Consider the following 27,158-nt stretch of genomic DNA (forward strand, 5'->3'; position numbering starts at 1 on the left):
CAAAGAAAATATTTGGCTTTCCATCCGTCTCAGACAAAGTACCTCAACTTACAGTGGTGTCTTTCCAAAACCACTTTGGTCATGTTGAGAAAACAGTCTGCCAGTATTTGAACTCGTGGGAAAAAAAACAGATTTCAGTGCGCTCCTTCATTCTGAAGCACGCCAAGGAGACACCGCAGCATCATTGGCTTTGGAGCGTGAAAAGCTATTTTGCCGCATTGAGGGCAACAAAGACCTCGAGTTGAAAACTTATTTATTCTCAAAACAAAACATTACATTTTTAAATTCTGTAGTGCTCAAAATTATATTTTACACATGCACACGTTACAAAATTTGTCTTTTTACCTTTCACTATTGATTGACCAGCTGTTTATAACTAGTGATTAAAACACGATTTAAAAATCCAACTTAAAAATATCTTCCATGGGCAACAAGATGGAAAAAAGACTTTGCCTGCAGGGACACGAATAATAATGAGTCTGCTCCTGCAGTGGAAATCAGTGGAATGAGTGAGGCCTGTCTAAGCTCTCTCATGTTCAGTCATACAGCCAGCTCTCCACAAACCCTTTTTCAATGTAATTGTACACTGGTCTGCTCCCAAAGCTGCCTTTGAATCTACATGAGACTGAAAAATATACACCGCAATTTGGACTCTTTAGTCTGGCTTCTTCAGTGGATGGTCTTCATAATGTGATATAGTAGGAGCGGCCATAAATGCAAACATAACTCGCATTCCACCGAGTCCAGCGTTAAACTCATCCCACCAAGCTCAGTGAATTGATTCTCTACACGTCGCAGCTGAGTTTCTCTTACTTTGGCAACAACCATTAAATGCGAAGAACTTTCTGCACGGGACTCAAATTGACCCGTGATATACACATTTTTACTCTCGTTGAACACTACTATTTATGTGTGCTGCAAGCCATTGATAATTATCAATTTAATTTTGGTCTTGTAGAGTAATAGAAAAGATAAAGCGTTAGAAAATTAGCCTCCTACATGCTAATTCTTGTATTATGTATTGACAGCAGTGACATATCAGAGAAAAAGAGCTGATACTTTGTTGTCCAGATAAGATGCACGTTCGTATGTTTTACATTGGAGTCCAGGAGGATTTGCCTGCGCAACTCCATCTCTGCATTTTTACGACTGATTTGAATGTTGCAGGGCCTCACATCAACCGTCAGGGAAAGACGCCCGATTGTTATCTTTGCCCAGACACAAGAGCAGACAGCGAGACTAGAGAGTGGTTCACTGTGGGCCTAACCTTGATGTAGCAAAGTTAAGACTGTGTGTGTGTGTGTGCATGTGCGTGTGTGTGTGTGTGTGTGTGTGTGTGTAGTTTGAGTGGTTAGGTAATGCCTCTGAGGCCCGCTGTATGTCATCTTGGGCAGTCGCCAGCCTTCCTGCCTCCTTAGAAAACTCAAGAGGGCTTGATTTGACTTCAGGGTATCTTCTCTTGAAGTCACACACACACACACACACACACACACACACACACACACACACACACACACACACGCACACACATTTAAACACACACAAAGCACAAAGTCACACACTGCTGAATAACAGGATAACCTTGGGATTGTAATTGTTCCTGGATTTACATATGCATATTTAAACACGCATACACAGTACAGGGACCAGATGGTCTTGTCGATACCTTGCACTCTTGTCATTATGAAACGAGACACACACAGTCTCTCGTGACCATTTAAGTGTTTGACAAAGAGCAGTGGAAGAGTCTAAATGTTTTTCACTTTTGGCTATCTGAAGTTTTCCAAGACAAGTGACAGCTTAGCCTAAAGTCGATAACCTGTTTGCCAGCTCTGAACAAGAGACAGGAAACACTTCAGAGGCCCTTCATGCTGAGGTGATGGCCAAAAAGTAGTGGGGACATCGAATGGTAGCTTTTACGAAAGCAATGTCCACAATAAAGAAAAAAAAGATGACCTGTTGAGAAGTAGATAACACCTGGAAAAAAAACGGATGCCAACAAATGTTCATTCATTGCTACATGATCATAATGTTTGTGATAATTCATGCATGTTATAGTACGTTCTAGTCCAGTAGTCAAATTTCTATCATCACTTTTTACATTGTGAGGTTGTCGTTGGTCATTTTATGCTACCTGTAATGACATACACACTGTGTTTGTGACTATTTTGTTTCCAAGGCCGTGGTGATATCCAACCGCAGTTGGACAGCGCCATGCAGGACGTCAGTGACAAATACATTCTTCTGGAAGAGACGGAGAAACAGGCTCTGAGGAAGGCTCTCATAGAGGAGAGACAGAGATTCTGCTGGTTTGTAGCCATGCTGCGGCCTGTAGTGGTGAGTACAGAGGGGGGTGGGGGGATCATTCAGTCATTAAACACTTTTCTACATGTAATAACGTGTTCACTATTGACTAAACTCTTGAATTGATAACATTTACCACTTGAACAGTATTCATCTTCTATTACCTCTAAATGTCATTGTTCTTTGTGTCCTTTATTCTTGCAGGATGAGGAGATTTCTATGTTGGGAGAGGTTACCCATCTGCAGGCCATCTCCGATGACCTCAAGGCCCTGACTTCTGACCCGCACAAGCTCCCACCTGCCAGTGAACAGGTGAGGAAAATCATCAAAGACAAATATGACAACAATATATCCTTTGAAAAAAAGACATGTCGTTCTATTTCTGTGCTTATTTAAGGGGTTAAACTCCTTGGATAAAATGTTTAGTGTCTTTCATCTTCACACAAATAAGAATGACTATTTCCCTGCCTCTCAGGTGATCTTGGACCTGAAGGGCTCAGACTACGGTTGGTCTTATCAAACGCCTCCCTCATCCCCCAGCACCACGATGTCCAGGAAGTCCAGCATGTGCAGGTAAGCTCATACAGCCAATCACAAAGCTCATAAACTAAAAGAAGTCAAAGAGAGGCTTTGTCTTTCCAGCACAGATTTACCTACCGCACCCATAAAATGCTTTGTGATACAGTTTGCTTCAAAATGCTCAAAGTGCTGCACGTACATTGGTCAACAGTTTTCCAGAACTGAGGGAAGGTGAAATAAACCTGTCGACAGTGTTTAAGTCACAGATCATACAGTACGATAAATGCTTGGCATGTATACAGGCAGAATCTAATCAAATGTGCAGATGTTATTTTCACCCTATCACTGGTTTTAAATCTACTTCTTTGATATTTTCCATCCTTGGTCACTTTTGCTATACCCAAACTATGTCTGCCACCTAGTGGTCAATATGAGCTGGAATGATTTGCACTTTTTTTTTTCATCTTTGCACGTTTTGATATCAAATATTTCCTTCAGATAAATTTAAAAGCATCAGAGATAAGACAACTTTCAAAAAAATCAGCAAATTCTTGAACTTTTTTTTGTAGGAGTTCAGACTTGTCTTCTTCACTCTCTCCTGCCTGCTTTTTGTGCATCTCAATGATTTGTCCAGAACTGCTCTGGTTTAAACTAAGATATGTAATACCTGGGTTCGGTATTTCTTTGCATCTGCTTAAAATCTTTTAACATCTGTAGTATTTTGTGGTTGTGGGTGATGATTGAATCAATACATGAAATTACACGTTTTACCTGCCGGTCGTAGAGTAACAACAAGACTTTCAGTCCAGAACAAAACAGCTTCTTTTTTTTCTTGATTCGTATATAGTCTGGGGGATTTTCATCTGAAGCTTTTGCTTCTTATGCTTTAAAAAAATAAAATCCTGGAATCCATGAATTACTGTGAAACCGTTAATGTAAATTTTGATGCTTCACAATTTGAGTTTTACAGATTTTGTTTGATAAATGCACACACGTGTGTGTGTCTGCCTGTGCATGATGCTGTACGCACTCACAGCTTAAGCTGGCTAGGGTGTTTGTCTCGTTCTTGTGCATTTCACTGTCAAGTTTATACATAATTTGGTACATGCTTTAGGTATTTTTCTTTGTAAAGATTTTGCAATATCTGCTTCAGATGTTCAGTTCCCACAGTAATTAGACTCTGTTTATGCTGTTGTTGTTGTTTTTCATTAATGTTTGTGTGAATATGTTCAAAAATCTTAATCGAAGGCATGAAATCCTGTGATTTCCTGCCTGTAATTATTGTTATTATGATTTCACGCCCCTTCTGTTGATTTGTTTTGACGGGATTGGCCTCAGTCACTGCCTGCTGCATCTTGGTGTGCTGTGTTAATTGTTTCCCACCCTGTCTCCTCCACATCCCCCCCCCCCCCCCAAATCATCTGCCTTCATATCTTCCCTATTATCCCTTCCATCTCCTCTTTCCCCTGGCCTTCCTTCTTCAATCCATGTCTGTGGGTGCTCTTGATTCTCTCCCCGTCAAACTTCTCCTTCTTCTGGTCCTCCCCTCATCCCTCGCTTCTTCCCCTTTCACAGTAGTCTGAACAGCGTTAACAGTAGTGACTCCCGGGGATCCAGTGGCTCTCACTCTCATTCTCCTTCCTCCTCTTCTTCCTCCTCTTCCTCACACCACCTCTTCCACCACCATCACCCCCGCCATCGATACCGCAGCTCCACGCTACCCCAGCAGGCACCAGCTCGGCTCTCTAGCATCTCCTCCCACGACTCGGGCTTCATTTCTTCACAAGACCAATACACGTCGTCCAAGTCATCGTCGTCGATGCCAGCTGAAACAAAGGTAAGAAAAAAAAAACTCAGATACCCACACTTAAACCATAATTCTGGATCCACCCCCCCTCCCCCCACTCTAGCCACGATGAGAGGCAGTTATCTGGCAGCAGGAAGTGTGTGTGATCATGGTGAAGTCATTTCACTGCTATTATTATAGCATAAATGTGAAGGAAATTAGTCTGCCTCCATTCTAGCCCAGGGCAAAACAGGTCAGGCCCATCCAGCTATTATACAGTCGACCACTGTGACAGACTGCGGTTTGGCTAAACTCAGAGACAGGAGTGTACTCTGTGATGTATTTTCATTAAATGGATCACAGTAAAATGTCATGCTACGGTGTCAACAGTGTGTTTTACAGCCACTTAGGGCACGTCTCTATCAGCAAGTCTCATTCTGTCGGTTTTATCTCACCATCTGACCGAGGGTTTCAGATAATTATTAGTGAGATAGTCCAGGGGACTGTCTGTGTGGGGTTTGTGGTTTGAGATCAACCGTGAGAGCGGCTGCTCCAAATGAGGTTTTCCTAGAACGCCAGCACCCAGAGTTCCCCCCGTCCAGAACACACTGGTATCGTTAGGCTCCAAGTTTTTATGATGCACTGAAGGTGGTTTGGCAGCGGATCCCTGACCCATTTACAGTACAGTCCTGGAAATCCACCCTCTCATTGCCTCAGTCTTGGTATAGTTTCAGTAGCCGATGTTTGAAAGAGAACCGCCTCGTGGTTTTAAACTTATGGATCTCTTTTATTTCCATCCATTTTTAAGCCCCCCGTCTACTACACAGGATCAACTTTAGAAAGTAATAAATTATTTTAGAATGATCAATGTTGATTAGATAAACAGGTTTTCGGTATCTAAGCTTCCCCTTAAAATACCATGCAACACACTAGTTGAGTTTGTGAGCATAACATCTGCATCCCTTATCACAACTGACTGTGCTTTCCGTTAGCAAGGCTCCAACGCACAACAACACATAACACTGCTGATGTCAATGTAATTAATGCTGGTATGCCTCCCAGTGCACCTCCTCCACAGCCTCTATGGTCACCTGGCTGTACTCCTCACTAACTGCTGAGAACTGTGGAAAAGTTGCCTCTGCTGTCTAACAAACCGCTTCTCTCCGTCTACCTGCTGACATGTCTGTCTTTGCAATTCTTCCTCTCCGTCTCTCTTTCTCTCCTCCTCCTCCTCCTCCTCCTCCTCTCCTGCCCCTCTGGTCTCGGCTGCTTGCTGCTGCCCTCGCTGTTCCAGCCTTGTCCCATTTCCAGCTCCTCTGAGGTGTCAGAGATTGGGCAGCTTCACAGTGACTGCAGCTCCCCCTCCTCTCTCGCTGCTGCTACTGCACCTCAGCACGCTACTGACAAGGTGAAAAACACTCACCCACCATCAAACCTTATCAGCATGAAACACACCACTGCATACTAAACTTTAAACTTGGGTGTCCGTGACATCAACTGAAGTTTGTTTAAGGAACCCAGGAACACTGAACTCCCCTACACGTGCATCCGTTTTCATTCAGTTCAGCATTTTGTCACCAATTCCTTTGTTCTGTTTCGATGTGATCAATATGGATTCCTTCTGTTTATTCCTTTGAGTATTTTGTCCTCATCATGTGTTCCGTTTTGTTTTTATTTTCCACTGTTTATCAATAATTTATCCCATTGCATTTATTTTGTCTCCTTCGGTCGTCACCCGTCCTCCCACCGGCACGCACACCAGCAGTTGTCCAATGGTTTTGAGCAGTACAGCCCGGCCGGTTCCCCCTACCTGCATAGCAACGGGGGGAGTTTGGGCTCAGTGTCAGGCACCGCCTTTCCCTTCTGTTCCCCTTCCTCCTCATCTTCCACCTCCTCCTCCTGCCCCACCCGTTCATGGTCACGTCCCGCCTCGGCCTTGCTGCCAGACTACCCTCACTACAGCACGATGGGTTCCCCCATGGTGCCTTCATCACGAGTACCCAGCTGGAAGGTTTGTTCATCACCTCAAACATGATGGTCAACGTGTTTCCATTCGCCTCGTCCTCACTTCGTTCACACATGCAGCGCACATTTGTAGTTAATCAATTTTTTATTTTTTTTTATTTTGGTGGAAATCTTCACAACTGAGAACAAAAAGACGAAGCGAGACGCTCATCAGAGAAACGTGTAGTTGTTAACGGTAAACCCTGACGTGTCTTTGTTTACAGGACTGGGCGAAGCCGGGGCCGTATGACCAGCCTATGGTCAACACACTGAGGAGGAAGAAGGACAAGGAGCCTCCGGCTGTGGTGGACAGTAACGGGAGTGTGAACAGTGAAAGCAGCCCTTCCTCAGGCCCGGCCTCGGTCTCCACCTCGGCTCCAGCTGCGCTACAGACGTCGAACCAGTCAGCATCGTTGGAGGAGAAGAACAGGACGGTGCCTGCTTCTCTTAAGGTCTCATTCTTCATCTGTGTTCCACTGCAGCTCTTGCAATAGGCAGATTATTTTCAATTCGATAATATGGTTAATTACTTTTGTTGTATAGTTATTACGAAGCACACCTAAATTTAGCCAATCGGGTTTTCAGCTCGATATGACTTCACTGTTTGCTTGTTTACTCTTTTTTTTGTTTACTCGGTAACACATTCTTCTAACTAATAGCTCATGTTCAATCTCTATTATATCTGTTCTCCTTTTAGACTCTTGGGAAATTTTCCTCTTCGGTTTAGCATTTCTAATGTCTCCATAACTTGTTGTTTTACTTTGAGTGTCTTGGTCTCTGCTCTCTGTTCCTTTATGTCATGAGATGCCAGGGAGCACTGTACGATTTCTCCACTTGCATGTTTCTCATCCATCAAGTTTATGCATGAAAGCTGTGGTAATTTGCACAAAAAACATTGTTCAGTGTTTCTGTTACATTTTCTTGCCCATAATCGATGAGGCTTATCAACATACTGATCAGTTTACATGTAAAACCATCTGTGATGCTTCGGTTTCAGACAACCTCACATTCAACTTTCAGCAGGCCGACGTTTTTGCCGTCACGGCACTTAGAAGATATGAATAGGCTCCCCTCACTAATGTTCCCATTTAATGACTTTAATAGGTTGTACCTAATGGCTTTAATGGCTTTAATGAATTGTACCTTGCTCTATCCAAACAGTGATACTTTCAGACTCTTATTACTAAGAGGGTTTTTTTTTTTCCCCTTTGGTTGATATCATCGGTTTTCCTCCAGGCTGCTGATATTGAGGCCCGTAATGAACTGGCTCTGGCCTTATCCAGAGGTCTGGAGCTGGACACCCAGAGGTCTAGTCGGGACTCCATCCAGTGCTCCAGTGGCTACAGCACGCAGACCAACACGCCCTGCTGCTCTGAAGACACTATACCTTCACAAGGTAAGAAACTCTTCACAGAATCAGACGCTCACCAGTTTTAAAGTTCGCTGCTCCATCGCTTTTTTTTTTTCTTCTTTTTTTTAATTTTTTTTATCCTGTATCATAACAGACAATAAATTGTTGTATGCACACATCGTTGACCTCTCTATTTGTTCCATTCTAGTATCAGACTATGACTATTTCTCAATGGCTGGAGACCAAGAGTCAGAGCAGCAGCAGTCTGACTTTGACAAGTCCTCCACCATCCCCAGAAACAGTGACATCAGTCAGTCGTACAGACGCATGTTCCAGACCAAACGGCCGGCCTCCACAGCCGGCCTGCCCAGCACACAGGCTCCTTACCCCGGGCAGGGGGCCTACCACGTGGGGCCCTACCCCCCCACACCTGTCCACACAGGAGCCTATCCGCCTACCCCGACAGGTACACACAGCACTGACGTACACGTGCACATAAAGCCATGTTGTTTTACTTGATGTGGAATGATGGAACTAAACGTTTGTTCATGCCACTCAATTAATTTTTTGATGATGACACCTCATCAGAGAAATAGTTCACATTAGGTTTTTTTTTTTCCTTTGTTTTTTCTTTTTTCTTTCATTATCTTGTTCTTCTTGTTACTGAGTAAAAACAACTACTGGATAAGACACCAAAAAAAAAAAAAAATCCAACTTTATTAGCAGTAAAAATGTATGTTGTTATGAGCTGAAACTATCATTCGTGTTGTGTTCCTGTTCAGATCAGGGATTTTATAATGGCTCCCATAACGCTTCTGTTCCATATCCTACAGGCCATGGTCCAGTTATTGTCACCCCTGGGGTTGCCACAATCCGCCGCACCCCTTCCTCGAAACCATCCGCCCGCCGCTCAGGCTCTGTGGTCGGTACAGGCCCTATTCCTATTCGTACCCCCGTGGTGCCGGTGAAAATCCCCACGGTGCCCGGCATGTCAGGAGCAGTGAACGGGAGCAGGAGTGTAGAAGAGACGGGAGGAGGAGGAGGAGGAGGAAAAGGAGGAAGGGGAGGAGAGAGCCCAAATTCTCCAACATTTGCAGGTGGGGAGGATGCTGGCACGCTGCCCGTGATGTCCTGGAGCGGTCAGGCTACAACCAACCCTCCCACCGTGCCGCTGCCCGGCCAGCCGAGCCAGCAGCTCCTTCAGGGTGAGATCGCACAGGAAGGAGGGGGAGAGGAGCTGGGAGAGCAGGAAGGAGGAAACATGCTGGTGGCCATCCGCAAAGGGGTCAAGCTCAAGAGAACCCTCACCAACGATCGCTCGGCACCGCGTATTGCCTGATGACATCATCGCAATGCGCGGGCGAAGGTCGCAAGAAGCACGTGACCTCTTAGTGTAGAAGTGGGGCTCCCTCTTTTTGTTTTGTAAATTAGGTCAAAAGCTTTAGAAAAAAAAAAACATTGTTGCACATAGAAATGCGACGTACAAAAAGAAAAGGCTTCTTGTACCTACTCTACATGCAGCATTTCTAAATAGCCACCTCAATCTCTCACCACAGAAGCCGTTTACACTAATAAATAAAAAATAAATATCACATATAGATATGCTACCGTGCAAGTGCACATTTTCTAATTTGGCTCATGATGCCTCAGAAACCATGTAAAGCTGGGTTCATTAACATATAGGGTTGGACTGAAAGCGGATCACAGGCCACACTTGTGGTAATCATTGTATAAGTTGGGTAATTGTACAAGAACTAATGTTTCGTATAGATCCTCGTACAGAGGATTTGTCCAAACCACTGAAATGCTTTGGCGGCTCCACAGATGTGTAACGACGGTGTAAAACATTAGGATGCGTTTGTGTTAACAAATAGCAAGAATGAAAGAGCAGCATTACGCCACGCGATGTTCATTTCTTCTTTAAGAGGACAGTAAAGATGCAATTCACACGCGTATCCAGTTTTCTCCCCGACAGGACGACGACGACGACGACCTCTGTCGTCCTCTCTGCAAAAAAAAACCGCTGTATTTTGTGTTGACACTTAAATGTTTCGGGAGTGCACAAGACCGCCGTGGGAAAAGCAAAAAAAAAAAACAAAAAAAAAAAAGCATTATAACTGCCTGTTGACTCGCCAATAACCACTGCAGGAGCCACGTAGCACGGAGAGAGACCACGGCGTCTGAGACCATGGCGCGACTGGAGTGTCGCACGTTTTGACGCCGCGACGTTCAGAGACGCCACGAGTTGCGTCCGATTTTTTTGCTTTCCTCGTTTTGGTACGCGCGCGGTTTTGTAAATAGTTTCGCCGGTCTCTGTTGGTGAGGAGTGTTCTCGGTGCTTCTCCTTCTCTGTATCTTTGATGTATTTCCATATTTGTTTTTTTGTTTTTTTTTTCCCCCCCGTGGTCCTCCGCAGTGCCAAAACCCATTCGGTCTCACACCTTCAAACAGGATGTGATGATCATCACACCCCATCGCCCTCAGATGTGAATTGGTCTTTTTTTTCTCGTCAGTCATCATTTCCCAGCAGGACTCGTTTATTCTGCAGTCTCTACATGTTGAGCTTTGTAGATATTCTCAGCGGTTTGTCTTAATATATGAGCACTTTTCTTCTTTGTATCATTTCATTGCCACATTACAACCTGCTGCGCATAGATTGCTCATAGCATTACTAATAAATGTCAGTTCGAATACACCATGTCAAAACACAAGAGTAATTCAAATTTATATATATATATTTATATATATATATATATATATATATATATATATATATATATATATATATATACATATATATAATTAAACATTTTATAGAAGCTAATGAGGCAAAAATATTTTTGATGTTTAAAAGTGCGGGGTTAAAAGCTGTAATATTTGTTGTGGTTGTTGAACTCTTCGTTTAAACGCATGCAGCGAGTACGCTCATGTCCTTTTCATGAGTTTGATTGTTAAACTGTCGACACAATTTTGGTTTGAATATTTTTTCACGTCGAGTCCAGTCCGTACAGATTGTGTTACCTTTAAAAACCAGAAAACGACATCAAAAATCCAGTGTATAATTTAAGAAGTACGTTCTCGTAGGCACATTTTAAAACCTTTTTTTTTTTATTTTTTTTTTTATATCTTGACTGTAAGATGTTTGAAGATGTGAGGCTCGTCCTCAGATGCAGCGTTTAGACTATCAGCTGAATAGGCTCCTTAGTGTCACCGAGTTATCATCTGTATTTGATTTCCATTTCATTTCAAGCACTGTGAGACCATGGCTACGACAAAATGTATGAAACTGTAAATATTACTGAGCAGTACAAGTTAGTCAAGGAACTCACACGTTTAATTTATTTTCTTTCTAACCGTTTAAATCTCTTCTTCTTCTTTCTCAACTTCTCTATTTTTTTTTATACTTCCCATCAAATATGAGAGGAATAGAGTTGTTTCCTCTCTCCATGCATGTGCTATCTGAGGATGTGTTCAGTGGAAGGTTCACGACTCGCCCGCTCGGGTTAACTGAAGTCCCATATTTCACACACTCGTATTTTGGTTATTCACTTAAATTCAGGCTGGTACAGAAGCGCGTTGTTCCAAATGAAAATGCTGAACAAGTTTGGGTTTTGACTTGCGTCAGCATTATGAGTCCAGGTTTTGGGATTAAGTTTTAGTTCAGGCAACAACAACAACAAAAAAAGTCGATTTTCTTCTGAATGCCTAAATCGTTTAAAGTAAAGAAACGTTCTCGTTGTACACTTATTCTGGGGGTGAATGTGGAGCGACAACAACCTTCCCTCCAAGCTTGCTGGAACATTTTTGTCAATAAGAACTGTTCCTTAAGGGTGACTCAAGTTCGTTTCCTTCTCATTTATTTTTTTTTGCCGTCCACTCATCTGAAACTTGCATTATCAACCTGTAATTCCCATATTTAAATTGCTATCATAAATATATATTATATATTGCCAAATGTCAGTATATCCTATGAATAAGAAGTTTATAGTTTGTGAAGGTTTGGAAGTACGATTAAACCTGTCTTCTAGTTTAGTTGGTAGTTTATTTTTCTCCCCCGAAGAGAGTTGACCTCTCTGTCTGTCCCTGTATAGTTCAGACTATGATGCAGTTTGTTTCAGGAGGTTAAACGTTGTTATTTTTTTGTGTTATGACAGCTTTAGAAACATAATAAAAAAAATATATATTAATTTTGCTTCGGCTCACTGACTTCTTGAATGTGTGTGAATGTGTTTATGGAGAGCATCCAGTGTTGGACGTTAACGTTGTATTCTATTTTTGCTTTTCAGGCCTAAAGCATCTTTAACCTCAGATTTCAAGGTGACTAATAAACTGAAAAAGTTCCCCATTTGTGATCTATCTATCGTTCTATCTGTCTATCGTTCTATCTATCTATCTATCTATCGTTCTATCGTTCTATCTATCGATCTATCTATCGATCTATCTATCTATCTATCTATCTATCTATCTATCTATCATTCTATCTATCATTCTATCTAGTTATATCTATCTATCTATCGTTCTATCTATCTATCGTTCTATCGTTCTATCTATCTATCATTCTATCTAGTTATATCTATCTATCTATAGTTCTATCTATCATTCTATCTATCATTCTATCTATCTATCTATCGTTCTATCTATCGTTCTATCTGTCGTTCTATCATTCTATCTATCTATCATTATATATAGTTCTATCTATCATTCTATCTATCTATCATTATATATAGTTCTATCTATCTATAGTTCTATCTATCGTTCTATCTATCGTTCTAGCTATCATTCTAACTATAGTTATATCTATCTATCTATCTATCGTTCTATCTCTCTATAGTTCTATCTATCATTCTATCTATCTATCTATATATATATAGTTCTATCTGTCGTTCTATCTATCTATCATTCTATCTATCTATCTATTGATCTATTGATCTATTGTTCTATATCTATCTCTATCGATCTATTGTTCTATATCTATCTATCTATAGTTCTATCTATCATTCTATCTATCATTCTATCTATCTATAGTTCTATCTATCGTTCTATCTATCTATCTATCATTCTATCTATCTATCTATTGATCTATTGTTCTATATCTATCTCTATCTATCGATCTATTGTTCTATATCTATCTATCTATCATTCTATCTATCTATCGTTCTATCTACCGTTCTATCTATCATTCTATCTATCTATCTATTGATCTATTGTTCTATATCTATCTCTATCTATCGATCTATTGTTCTATATCTATCTATCTATCGATCTATTGTTCTCTATCTATCTATCTATCTATCTATCTATCTATCTATCTATCTATCTATCTATCTATCATTCTATCTATCTATCGTTCTATCTACCGTTCTATCTATCGTTCTATCTATTGTTCTATTTATCTATCGTTCTATCGTTCTATCTATCGTTCTATCTATTGTTCTATTTATCTATCGTTCTATCGTTCTATGTATTGTTCTATCGTGTGGGTGAGTTTGTAGGAAATACTGACAAGTAAAGTTCAACTGTAACTGCAGAGAGGGATCACCTCAGCACGGGTTATAGGTGAAGCTTTTTATGAGGACGTAAAAAGAAATGTAGTGCTTGAGTTTGGCCACCAGGGGCCGCTCTTTTCTAACCTTTCCTGAACTCCCACACTTGATTCGTCGCTTCCACTTGGATAATGCATCACATCCTTAGAGGGCTGAAAACACTCCTCTAGTCAATGAAACGGCCAAACCAATCGATCAACCACTTCCACGCCGTAAACCCTCGTATTATTCAGAAAAGACACCAACAAAACATTGAACTTTTTTCTTTTTTTTGTTCCCCTTCAGTGACAGGCTTCTTTCTGGAAACCACATAACTTCCACGTGGTGTCATGTTTCCTTTGGGTGTGGAGTCTAGTCTGGTTGAATAATTCAAATGCCCCACGTGCACAATAGCAGAGGGACGGACGTGTGCACACCCAGCAGAGAAATACACTCCTTTCACGCAGTCAAATAATCCTAAAAGACGTCCACTGTGACAATGAATACAGTTACTGCATGAAATCTATTATTTTATATAAGCTCACATCACTTAAGATTCTCCTTACTGGCTGCACTAAATGACACAAGTAGTCTGTTTTCTTTTGGTGTTTGAAATCCATCCATATTCCAGACTGAGTGCAGTCAGTGATTTGATTACGGTGATGCCTTACAGATATGACGGCAAATACGCAGCAGCCTGCGTATATCTCACTTCTTTCCTCGCGAGAATGCATGCGTTAACTTCTATAAGGTCACTATATTAAATATGTGGGGACAAATTTGTTACACTTGTCTGAATAGCAGACGTGGTACCACATCAATACAGCATGCCCATCCTGATTGTGCGTGCGTCTGAAGGTGCCGTCAGAGTTACGCACGGAGGAAAGCAGCGCTCCTATTGGAAAATATTTTCGGGGCCGCTGGCCGCTTAAGCGCCCTCCCGTCCGCTTCACGCGCACCATCCTGCCAACCAGAGGTTAACACCAGACGGCTCGCAAAAATGTGATTTTTTTTTTTTTTAATTTACTTTTTTTGTACAAACACTACAGCCTTGGTATTATGTGTGAGGGTTTCGAGTGACTATCTGCGAGCTCTCCCAGCAGCTGAACAAGACTTCGCGTATGCGCCGGAGGAGCAGCGTCTGTACCGTCAAGGTTTCTGGTGGAGGTTTGTTGGACGGGACAGCGCAGCATCGACTGAGGTGCGTCCGATACGACAAGTTGCAGTTGTGATTTCTGGACAGCTGTCGTATCTCTTGTCTGCTTTGTGTTTCTCGGAAGCCACGTAAGATAGGCACGAGTAAGATAATGTTCGTAAATAATGTGTGATGATGTTGTAAAGGCCCTGCGTGTTGCATCTTAAATAGCCCGGGCTGCCTCCGGAATGAGGACGCGTGATGTGTTTCCAAGCGATCGTTGCGGCGATCATCTCAAATTGTGACCAAAAAAAAAAAATAATGACATTAAGCCTCGTGTCGTGTGGTTTAGGTGAGTCCCTCCGTCAGTTTCCCGCGTCGCATCGCTCTGCTACCCCCATTTTCAAGAGATGCTGCCCTGCCTGCGAAGAGTCCTGCGGCCTGCCTTCTCCCTGAGAGCCGGAACTGGGCTGGCCAGAGCCGGGCTCAGAAGCCAGCAATCCCCAGCCGCAGTCTCGGAGCCGCCGCTCTTCCTGCTGGTGCAGCGGTGTAACCTGGGCACGCACCCCCTGAAGGAGCCCGTGGAGGCCCTCAACTCACCCCACGGAGCCAAGGAGTTTATTTACAGCCTCCATCCGTCTGAGCGCACATGTCTGCTGCGAGAACTGCACAAGTTCGAGTCCATAGCCATTGCTCAAGGTAGGTGATGTGTTGCGGTGCGGTGCACGTATTCATTATACGTGTGCAGTAAGTGGGTTACATCAGAATAATGTCTGTAGATTGACTGCAAATGCAGTTCAACCATATTTTATTATAGTTTTACCCCAAATATGTACAGTATTTGACATTTATCTTTGTGTCGCAATTAATGTAAACAGAATGCGGGCTATATAATATACAATACAGCAGGTCGTCACAAAATATGAATGCTTTTGTATGATAAATACTGAAGCCATTTTTAATTGATATCGGTGATTAAAGAGGGCCCGTCATAGCTTGATGTATTATTCACCAACTGTATCATTGCATACAATGTGTGATGACAGGCTGTGAACCGTGGGGTTAAAAATAGTCACCCTTCAGCTTCATTAATATTGACTTAAGCTACAGTTCCGGGCTACAGTATGGAGGAAAAGGCTGCAATAGGTTGAGGTAACGTGCAGTGCTAGTGTCAGGAGTGTCATGTTGGTTCATTACACGTTTATTTTAATCTTTTCAAGCGTAAAGTCTTTTTTTTTTTTTTTTTTCTAAATCCCATCATAATTTCATCATAAAGAGATGTTCATTCTCAAGTGCGTCTCTGCAGCTGACCCTGATGTCTGACCTCTGACCTCCCTGTTTGCAGAGAAGATAATCTATAGACGAGGATCTATAAAATGCTGTGTGCTACCAGTCATCTAACTCCGAGTTCCATATCTGTCAGACCCACTAATTAGGACTATTGAAAGGGAATGGGAGCCTGCAGACAGACCATTAGTGAACATGCACTACAGGCTGGTCAGACCTTTCTTTGACTTCAGGGGCACTCTCTCTCTCTCTCTCTGTCTCTGTCTCTCTGCACTCGTCTTTTGTTCATAAGCCTGCAGTTTGTATATCTATTTTTACAAGATGAGTGGTTGCCCTGTCTCTAAGGAAGATGCAGGTTCGGTTCCCGTCCGTTTATTTGTTGTCCCTCGTTTCTTTACAGTCCAATGGTTTGTTAGTCTGGTGCACTGGAAAGTCCAGCGTGCTTGTGGGTGTGACTGTAGCTGACTGGCCATTGTAGTCCTGTGGTGGACCGGTGGTGATTTTGTCATCTTTGCAGGATTAGACAATACTTCTAGGGGAAAAAAACTGCTCGCGGGGGGGGGTAGGGGGGGGATAGTGACTTGATAGTTTCCAGCTGCCCAACGAGAAACGAGTCATTAACGGAAACAAATGAATGTATGTTGTAGTTCGTTTTTTTTTTTTTTTTTTTTTTTTTTTGCATCGTTTTAGGCTAATAGGTTATTTGTTATCCTCATAAGTCTTCTCTCATTTTGGAGCAAAACTCTTAGTTGCAGCACATTTCACACTGTACAGTTTCTGATGCCTCCACCGTACAGCACGTAAAGGCGAACGGACGGTTTATGATGTCGGTGTCCGGTATGAGCACATTATTGAAGCAGTGCTCCGGTTTCATGAAATACAGAGAATGAAATTACGAGAGTATAAGAGACGGAGGAGAACAGGGTTTCACCCACATGAAGAGCGAGAGAAAGAAGTGGCTCGATCAATACAGAAGAGAATAGAGGAAGGAGAGGAGGAAAAACGTGCGTGATGATGAGGAGCCTTTGCAGCATATGAGGCTCTCTGGGAGCTGCCGTCACCCTTTTATATTCCTCTCCAGGACTAAAATGCACAGTCTGTACTTTGCTTGTAATTTTATTTCATGGCTTTGTGTTTCAAACTGTTGGATTGGATTGAACAAAAAAAAACTGAAAAAAAAAAAAAAAAAAGTATACATTAAAAAAAAAAAAAATATGATAATCAATTCTCCTTTCATTTTCTCGGTTAATATGTTATGAAATTACACTTTAATAATATTGATATAAAAATCTGATCCACTGCACTAAACCCAAGGGATTTCCTGTGGGGCTGTAGGGGAGTGAGTGTTTTCAGTGGAGCTCTGTTTGCTCTTGTGTCTCATGATGTACAAATGATTCCCATGTTGGTGAAACACCCTGCAGGGTGACTTCACATGTTTCCGCTCTCCAATGATTTCAAGTCAAAATAATTCCAAAATGTTAATTTACAGTGTTTAAAAATGAATACATGTGTTAAATGTTTCTCGTTCCACCCAGCATACCTTGCTGTTTGTCCAATGAACTGATGAATTCCTTAGCCCACAGCGCACCGCACGCCCCTTTAACACAACAAACAACAGACTGCTGAATGTTGAACGTACACGCGCCATTACTATAAATAGTCTGTACACACAGTCGGTAAGGCTCAAACTAACAAGTAGCAACGACACACAAATCACAGCCTCGGCTGACATTATTAATACAAGTGGGTTTATTTGTTGCTTGATTTACAACGCAAGATTGAATTATTTTTGTTTTTTTTACTTTCTAGCTTGCTAAAAGAGGCTTTCCAGACTTTTTTGTTTGCAAATGGCATTTTTCCCTTTCCATAAGATCCTGCATTAAATTCACGAGTACAGCTGTGCTGTGAGCATGTTCCTGTTCACTGCATGTGATTGTATTGATCCCTCCTCACATTACTGATCGGGTCATAGAACCTACAGTGCATCCGGAAAGTATTCACAGCGCTTCACTTTTTCCACATTTTGTTATGTTACAGCCTTATTCCAAAATGGATTAAATCAATTTGTTTCCCCTCAAAATTCTACACACAATACCCTATAATGATAACGTGAAAAAAAGTTTTTTTTTGAAATTTTTGCAAATCTATTAAAAATAAAAAACGAAAAAAAGGCCTTTGCCTTGACACTCAAAATTGAGCTCAGGTGCATCCTGTTTCCACTGATCATCCTTGAGATGTTTCTACAACTTGATTGACATAACAAAATGTGGAAAAAGTGAAGCGCAGTGAATACTTTCCGGATGCCCTGTATTTTCCTTCACCATGTACACTATAATGGGCTGTTCATGCTTCTGCTGAGTGATTACAATTTCAGTGGTGATAGTGGTCATTCTGGCTGTGATCATAATGCTAACAACTATTATGGCAGTGAAAACAATGATGAGACCAAGTTTGATAATACCACCCCTGAAATGATAAACTGTCCTGTTTCATCACATATTGATTACGATTCACACCAATTACTCAGTGAAATTAGAGCTTTTTCAATTACTGCAGGGTCCTTTCAGGACCTAAATTATTTCCCCGCAGCACACTGAGGAAGTTTACTTGTTCCAAAAATGCAGAAACTCAGTTTGTCCGATTCCTCTCCCTTGGCGTTGTTTCCTTAACTTTTATATTCCATGATAATTGTATCTCTCTGTATATTAATATAGAGTGAGAATTGTACAGGCCGCAGCTGGCCCATCATCAAAAGGCATTTCCACGCTCACTGATCGTAATAGTACGTCATTATTTACCTGTCGAATGTGGCGGATATGCTTCCTGACCCTATGCCTGGAGTCGTCCTCTGTGGGCCGCAAATACAAAGCAAGATCAGCGTCGGGCAGACGGCGTAAAATCCCTCATGGGCTTCACGGTGGAGGTTTCCATACCACACACTCAGCAAAGTACCATTCTTGTCTTAATCCAGTGGAGCTATAAAAAAAAAAAACGTTGACTCAAGACCTTTTTTTTTTTTTTTAATTAAATCTGAAAGGTCTTTATGTTTTATCATGTTGTCTTAGTTGCAGAATATCAGGCAATGCTAGCTTCATGAAAGTTTAATATGTTTGGAAAATTCCCCTGAAAATATGAGAATAACATTTCTCGGTGAACTAAGGCGATAATACAAAGAGGACAGCTACTTTCCTCTGCTGTCACCTCGGGGGCCTGGCAGGCTGGGGCTTGCTGACACCCTCACCTTCATGCTGTAAAAATAAATCCCCTGAGGGATTCTCTTACCTATTATACAGGCAGGCTGCAGAGAAGCTGAACCGCTGACTGCCGGACTGGTGGACGCTCTTTCTCTGACTGCTTTGCTGATGGAGAAATTGAGTTTTTTTGACGGGCATATCAACATCCATCATCAGTCCACCCCGAGGCTGCGGGACACCTGAAGCCAGACCCTTTTTTTTTTTTTTTTTTACCTGCCGCTCATACACAGGGCAGCTGCATGGTGAGGCTGCTGGATGTCTGCCTGTGATAGAACCTCACTGACATATCTCAGTGCTGAGCAGGACCTCGGGGGTTAATGCAGTGCACTGCAGTGGATTCGTGGTGGTTGGGGCCATTTTTATTGAACGTATTCTCCCCTGTTCTGGATTTTCCTATTAAATTTAAGTTGCATATTAAATTACAAATCTCCTGCTTAAAAACAGCCAGTACATAGATGTAGTGCATGCGAATACAGTATGTATCAATATAAAGAAATGAGTGACCCATTCTGCAAGATTGGCATTTATTTCAAATTGTGTTTCGGATGACTTTATGAATCTAATATTCACTTTCCTTTTGGGTCTTTAAGTCACCGCGAATCACAAACGTTGTTCTCCAGATAAATGTTCACTGAGCTTCTTTGAGAACGGAGGGTAACAGCCAGGAAACTCTCAAGTGCTGTTATTGAATGTCATTTATAGGAGGGGTTTTCAGAGGTTCATATTTCTGATAAAAGTGCCCCACTCTGTGAGAAGTAAGAGTAGAGAAAGTAAAGTTTGGAGAAAGCACAGAGACAAGAAGTCACTGATGAGGTAGAGATGCAGATAGTTGGAGAGGAGAAAACAGGACAGGAGAAATAATGGAGAGTTTAAAAAAAAAAAGAGTGATAACCTGATGGTGCAAGGTGACACTGATTTGTCCAACAAGGACATCGATAACAGTTTCATCATTTGAGGAAATGTTTTCTTTTTCTCGTTGTTTCAGTGACTGTGAAATATGACCCACTGGGTAGATGTTGTGATGATTATTTATATAACAACTCTGAAGAATTGATCTGAGAACCAAAGCCTTTAAGCTTCTTTTTATTGTTTGTTTGACTTCGCACTGATTACGCTGCTGTTGAAGGCCTCAGTTTAGTGATTCTTACACCGTCCTGTTAAAGCAGAGAAACGGCGCTTGCGCAAATTATAAATAACCGAAAGAGCTACTGGGACTGGGCGATTCAAATCAAACTAAGAAACTGTCAGTGATTCATTTAGGAGAAATGAAAGGAAGGTGCTAGTCGTAGTAGTACGACAAAAGTAGGTATATTCAAAAGCAAGACATGGTCAATGTAGAAGATGGTACCATGGTACCGCACAGGGTGTCTTTTAGTGGCACATGCTGAAAAACCTGCTGGTTTTACTGAGAGTTTTGCTAAAAACAAAATCGAAATCGTGAAAAATAACGTCCTATTTTTCCCAGATCGTTCTGGACCTCTGTCATCATCATTGTTCAGACACAGAGTGACACCCACATGGTTTTCTCCCAGAGCGGCCGGTGAAAGGAAAACACGAGAGGAGACGAGAGACTATTTTCCTTTATGGCTCACTGGATGGAGAAGTAGTGTGCAGGGAGGCTTAATTGGAAATGCAGAAGAGGGACAGAGCAGCAGCGAGAGGAAAAGAGACGACTGGATGTTCTTTATGGCTTTGCTTTGTTTATCACCTCAGTGGCCCCTGAGGGTGCTATGAAATCTTCGAGGCATCAACAAACAAACTACTCTTCCTCTTCCTTTCAACAACCTGTCCTCCATTTGTTTTGAAGTTTAACAATTCTTCGTCTTCCTCCACAATTCCGTCTTGTATAGACGGATGCAGATTCACAATGAATCTCGGATCGGAGCGTTCATCCTCTTTACTCAGGTTTGTCTATTTCGAAAGGAGGAGATTTACACAGTGCTCATTATGTCGCTTGTCAACAGAGCAATTTATTTCACATTTTATTGTGAAAAGGGGGAAGCCATGTGCTCTCACCGCCTTTCACATTTTAGCCCTCTTGAATAAGACAAAGGAGGGCACCTTTGCATCTCTTCATGCTGCCTCGGCTCATACTGTGTTATCATCGTGCTAATTCACTGCTGCAGCAAGAAAATCTGTGACGACATTTACAGCGCATCCGGAATGTATTGAGGGAAAAAAAATGAATTTAATCCAATTTGGAATAAGGCTGTAACATAACAAAATGTGGAAAAAAGTGAAGCGCTGTGAATACTTTCCGGATGCACCGTAACCTCGTGACCCAGAAATGACTCCAATCAATTCTCTAAGGCCTTATTGAAAATCACATTCAAATTCTCATTGTACTACTGTGACACAAAAGCAATTAAAAGAATGAATTGGTTTCACTGGACAGTATTTCTTAGGTAATAACATTTCTCTTTTCATCATGGATTATGATTTTCTTTTTAAACATTTACTCTGAAATGAATGTGTTTACTTTTTAAAACCATCTGCTGAACATGAATAAGCATATTCTTTCATTTAAGATCATAGTTTAAATGCACACGTTCAGTAGTTTTAAACAGACGTTACCTTTTATCATTAGCACGAGGAGTGCATAACAGGACAGTATGGCTGCAATATAAATAATGCAACACGAATTTAAACAAACTTATAAAACCTGACCACAATTGAGCTATGAATCATACTTTTCCCACCGGGTTATCAATGCAGAATGGTGCTCAATTAACTACAGCTTAATGCTCTGACTAACACAACCGTAAATACAACGCCAAGTTCACTCCCGTCTCTTCACAGAAACTCTCTCGAAAGGTGGACTTATTGTTCACCCAGTTTTTACCATCCTGCGTTTAACTGAAGAATTCCGCCGTCCCGAGCCGCGCCCGTCTGTTCATGCCGTCTTCACGTCTTTGCGCTCAGACGGCTACCCGGAGGGGTGGGACTTAACCTTCTCCTCCAATCAGAAACCTGCATTGCCTGATATAGCCAATGAGAACTACGTCTGAACGAATTGGCTATGATTGACACTGTGTTAGACAACAGCAAAGGAAACATACATCACCGGCCAAAAGTTTTGAGAATGACACAAATATTAATTTTCACAAAGTCTGCTGCTTCAGTTTTTATGATGGCAATTTGCATATACTCCAGAATGTTATGAAGAGTGATCAGATCAATTGCAATAAATTGCAAAGTCCCTCTTTGCCATTAAAATGAACTTAATCCCCCCAAAAAACATTTCCGCTGCATTTCAGCCCTGCCACAAAAGGACCAGCTGACGTCATGTCAGTGAGTCTCTCGTTAACACAGGTGAGAGTGTTGAGGAGGACGAGGCTGGAGATCACTCTGTCATGCTGATTGAGTTCGAATAACAGACTGGAAGCTTTAAAGGGAGGGCGGTGCTCGAAATCCTTGTTCTTCCTCTGTTAACCATGGTTACCTGCAAGGAAACACGTGCAGTCATCATTGCTTTGCATAAAAAGGGCTTCACAGGCAAGGATATCGCTGCTAGTAAGACGGCACCTAAATCAACCATTTATCGGATCATCAAGAACTTCAAGGAGAGAGAGGTTCAATTGTTGTGAAGAAGGCTTCAGGGCGCCCAAGAAAGCCCAGCATGCGCCGGGACCGTCTCCTAAAGTTGATTCAGCTGCGGGATCGGGGCACCACCAGTGCAGAGCCTGTTCAGGAATGGCAGCAGGCAGGTGTGAGTGCATCTGCATGCACAGCGAGGCGAAGACTTTTGGAGGATGGCCGGATGTCAAGAAGGGCAGTAAAGAAGCCACTTCTCTCCAGGAAAAACATCAGGGTCAGACTGATATTCTACAAAAAGGTACAGGGATCGGACTGCTGAGGACCGGGGTGAAGTCCTTTTCTCTGATCAATCCCTTTTCCGATTGTTTGGGGCATCCGGAAAAAAGCTTGTCCGGAGAAGAAAAGGTGAGCGCTACCATCAGCCCTGTGTCACGCCAACAGTAAAGCATCCCGAGACCATTCATGTGTGGGGTTGCTTCTCAGCCGAGGGAGTGGGCTCACTCACAGTTTTGCCTAAAGAACACAGCCGTGAATAAAGAACGGTGCCAAAACATCCTCTGAGAGCAACTTCTCCCAACCATCCAACAACAGTTTGGTGACGAACGATGCCTTTTCCAGCATGATGGAGCACCTTGCCAGAAGGCAAAAGTGATACCTGAGTGGCTCGTGGAACAAAACATCGAAATTGGTTCCTAGACCTTAATCCCATTGAGAACTTGTGGTCAATCTTCAAACAAAAACCCACAAATTCTGACAAACTCCAAGCATTGATTCTGCAAGAATGGGCTGCCATCAGTCAGGATGTGGCCCAGAAGTTCATTGACAGCATGCCGGGGCGAATTCCTGAGGTCTTGAAAAAGAAGGCTCAACACTGCAAATATTGACTCTTTGCATAAACTTAATGTAATTGTCAATAAAAATCCTTTGACACTTATGAAATGCTTGTAATTATACTTCAGTATACCACAGTAACATCGGACAAAAAGATCTAAAAACACTGAAGCAGCAAACTTTGTGAAAACCAATACTTGTGTCATTCTCCGAACTGTTGCCCGAGGCTGTACCATAACCCTCCCAGTTTTACTACTGGGTTACACCAACATAATGTGGTTAGTTAATGAAATGCTCCGTGGCCTTAGAAGTGACGCTGCGTTAGGTCACTAACGTGCTGTGTAAGTTAGTTAGCCCAGCAGCTTATGTTATTGTTCCATCTTTGCTCTTCGTGCTGTTCTTGGGTTTGACACCACGAACTCTTTTAATGCAGTTTAACTCTTTATATTAAGAGTCCCTGTATGTAAAGATCTATATGCCTCTCAGACCTGCTCTTCTCCATCCGGCCACTAGATGTCCCCAGACTGTCCCTCCGATCCCAGCTACCTGACCTTCCCCGCCCACTCACACACCCGGTCCAACCGGTCTCCTCGTTAGTTCTCAGGGTTTAAACCTGTCGGGTTGCACCTGCTCTCCGCCAGACCATGATGCCGTTTGAGCGTTGTCATGGACTGTTTCTGTACCTGCCTGTAAGCCTTGACATATTCACTATTTGGGGGAGCAGATCACCAAAGACTCTATTGATGAATAATATTACATTTTGATATTTTATGAACAAAAGTGACTCTCTAATCCTGTTTTGTCCTCAGACTGCCAAAGTGCTTTTGTTTGTACAGCGTCTTTGTAGAAGAGCACATCAAGGCCAGGTCTAATGGGGTTACTCGGTCCTATGTGTGACGTTGTCTTTTAGCTGTCAGTCTGGCACCTATTAAATTTAGTCTTAATTCATATGGTACGAAAGTGAGGACAAAAATCTCTGCATATGGTTCCTCTTTCTTGTGAAGCCGAGGCAGATGGATCGAGGCATGAATCAAATTACTCAGACAGCCGAAAAGCCAAGGTAATGATATTATGCACAGCAGGATGTATTTGATATTCAGAGTGATATTTGTTTTTCTGAGCCTGTCTGTTCAATCATGAGGTCATGAGCTTCATGCAGCAGAAAAGACAAAGATGGATCATTTTTTTATTTCATTTTTTTTTCGTCCTGAGGACATTCTGACCTCCGAAGTCAACACGCTGACGTTTTGTCTTCTCCAAACAGTTTATTTATTTAATATCTTTTGCTATGTCATTTCTTTCTGTCTTTTGCTTTCTCAGTCTGTCCGTTCTTTTTTTTACTTATATGACATGGACCACAACACACTACAGATTATATACCCCGTTTTCTCCTTGGTTTGTCCCTGGCCCCTCAGAGGTTTCTGTGCCTGTCCTTGCAGTCACTACGGCTGCTGATTTCACTGCAGCCCCATGAGGCTAAACTCAGCACTTTTAGTAGATATGAGTTTGCTATTACCCTCCAGGCCTGTATTTACCGCTTTGCATTCATGCTGGGTTTAACATGAGAAAATACCAAATTGCCTAAATTGAAACATGAATTCACAAGTTGCTTTGTATTACTAAATGTTAGTAGCTTGTTAGTAGACAATTTCAGAACATCAGCAGTCATTAACGCTCCTTTTAGCTCTGTTTCGCTTCCTACCAACTCCTGCTTGAAATATCGTTATGTAAATGCTCCACTATGGTCACAAGACAGCTTCTAATTTCGTCTATCTGGTGTTTGATGGAGTGTATAGTCAGTTTTTTAGAGCTTTTTCATTAAAAAAAAAAAAAGGAGGCTGCCTGTGTCTGAAAGCTTGCTGGCGAGAGCAGTGAGAGTGAATGAAACACTCAAATAGTTGGGCTATAAAACCAAAACAATAAACCAAAAGATGCTAAAGTCTCTTTAGAGCTGCAGGAGAAGAACAGGTTTGGGTGATCATTTTCTCTGTTTTGGTCACTGAGTTTAGTTTATTGTTAAAAAAAATCTTGATCGTGATCTCTGAGCTTTCAGAAGACTCAGAGACTCGAGGTCATAAATCCTACGTTCATATGGACTCTTCTGATGAATACGGTGAACAGGACCCTATTGGAAGGCGGACATATATTTGCGCGACGGTCGCACCATGTAAGCAGCAATCATCCCTGCCGCTGCTGTTTCGCACAGAAACACGGCGGCGCAGCCAAACAAGGCAAAACCGATCGTAAAGGTGACAAGTTGTTCCAAACGGGAGCGGACACTTGTCGCGGCATGAGAAACACCGGTGAAACAGATTTGTTTAATGACTGCTCAGGGAAGCAGTACTCACAATACCAGAACCCTGGAACTAGCTCGTCTAATGCTATCAATTACACCTGTGCTTTATACGAGAATGTCTGCTGGAAAACAGGTCTTTAAAGTAGACGGTCTGTACACACCAACACGGAGGATTTCATTTGCCAAAATACATGAAAAATACCCGTGTGTGTACCACTGGTGGGGAGGGGCTTTAACTCAAGTCTTCAGATCAGCGGACACCACTGGTCACCAGGTGCATGCAATGAGCTGTCCTGGAGGATAGACACCGTGCTTCACTTTTAATTCAGTGCTGACAACCGACCGACTCACCATCACTGTGGGATTAATGGGAGATTCATTTCTAAACTTCAAAAAGCGTTATTATCTTTCTTACCCATCACTGTAACAGGCATGATCTTCCAGGAAATCTTTGTAGTGTCACTGAAGTGCAGAAGACGTCATTGTAAACCGACGTTAATGTGATTCTCCGAGTTATTCCAGGGAGCTTAATTAAAAGCATTTCCCGCTTTCCTCTTTGCTTTGTCCTTTGTTCCTGCTGAGTGCTCGCTAAGACAGATGGGAAACAAGGCTACTTCCTTCTTTCTTTCCCATCTCTTGTGGTTCGCCGTTTGTCAGGGGGATATTTTCAATGCTTTGTGGTTGTGTGTCCTTTGTTTTTGTCTGTTTCTGTATTTTGTTTCAGGCTCTCCACAGCTGCCTAAATCGGCACTGAGGGAATAGACAATGTTTATTTTTGTACCTTCTATAGAGATGAATGGAATCGCAGGTAAAATAGTGAAATTTAACTACAATGTGATGCTTCAGTTTGTGTGAGGTCAGGCTCCAGTGCTTTGTATTTTCTTCTCAAAGGAATACCCCGACTGATTGATGCTGCATTTATCGAGAAGCTGCTCATTATTTTTCCCTCAGCAGACTCAGCAGAGTATTTTAATGTTGTGATGTGACATTCGCAAGTCCTGTGAGCAGTTGGTAAAGGCCACGATTGGTCTAACAAGAACTGGAAAAGCAGAACTAGTCAGTCTGCCACACAGCTTTATCACCATCATTTTTCTGAACTACATTTGACTACTATAAGATTCAAGAAAATTACAACAGAACCACGCCACCCACCCTCAGACTAATTCATTTCCACTTTGCTTGCTTCTATAAAAAGTGTTGTTCCCCATAAACTTGTTCCCATTTTGTGTTTGCTAATGACTGCCGTGTCCGTCAGGCCAACACTCTGTGTGCTGTGTAATCTCCTCTGTGTCGTCTCATGCATCACGGGTGGAATAGCAAGGCCATCTGTAG

At 42.2% G+C, this 27,158-nt stretch overlaps 2 protein-coding genes across 7 annotated transcripts in view; both read left to right on the forward strand.

Moving 5' to 3' along the window:
- The window catches only part of LOC138194446 (protein MTSS 1-like), a 51,867-nt gene extending 39,716 nt beyond the window's left edge, over nt 1–12,151 (forward strand). For 2 of the 6 annotated variants that reach the window (XM_069143188.1, XM_069143189.1), the window contains 10 exons: nt 2,180–2,337; nt 2,509–2,616; nt 2,780–2,877; nt 4,399–4,660; nt 5,904–6,017; nt 6,375–6,620; nt 6,838–7,065; nt 7,850–8,009; nt 8,173–8,430; nt 8,798–12,151. In XM_069143188.1, the coding sequence (XP_068999289.1) occupies nt 2,180–2,337; nt 2,509–2,616; nt 2,780–2,877; nt 4,399–4,660; nt 5,904–6,017; nt 6,375–6,620; nt 6,838–7,065; nt 7,850–8,009; nt 8,173–8,430; nt 8,798–9,303 (2,138 nt within the window). In that variant the 3' untranslated portion in view covers nt 9,304–12,151. The remainder of the gene's footprint in view (nt 1–2,179; nt 2,338–2,508; nt 2,617–2,779; nt 2,878–4,398; nt 4,661–5,903; nt 6,018–6,374; nt 6,621–6,837; nt 7,066–7,849; nt 8,010–8,172; nt 8,431–8,797) is intronic. The other 4 variants (XM_069143193.1, XM_069143194.1, XM_069143190.1 and 1 more) reach the window with 3 other exon arrangements.
- A 2,271-nt stretch (nt 12,152–14,422) lies between these two features.
- LOC138194447 (transmembrane protein 65-like) overlaps nt 14,423–27,158 on the forward strand; it is a 38,611-nt gene continuing 25,875 nt past the window's right edge. The window contains exons 1-2 of the mRNA XM_069143195.1: nt 14,423–14,687; nt 14,974–15,320. Of these exons, the coding sequence (XP_068999296.1) occupies nt 15,032–15,320 (289 nt within the window). The 5' untranslated portion in view covers nt 14,423–14,687; nt 14,974–15,031. The remainder of the gene's footprint in view (nt 14,688–14,973; nt 15,321–27,158) is intronic.

This window comes from Embiotoca jacksoni, unplaced genomic scaffold (genome assembly GCF_022577435.1).
Source record: "Embiotoca jacksoni isolate LCO1_2020_lvr unplaced genomic scaffold, fEmbJac1.0.p SCAF_11, whole genome shotgun sequence".
Taxonomy (NCBI): domain Eukaryota; kingdom Metazoa; phylum Chordata; class Actinopteri; family Embiotocidae; genus Embiotoca; species Embiotoca jacksoni.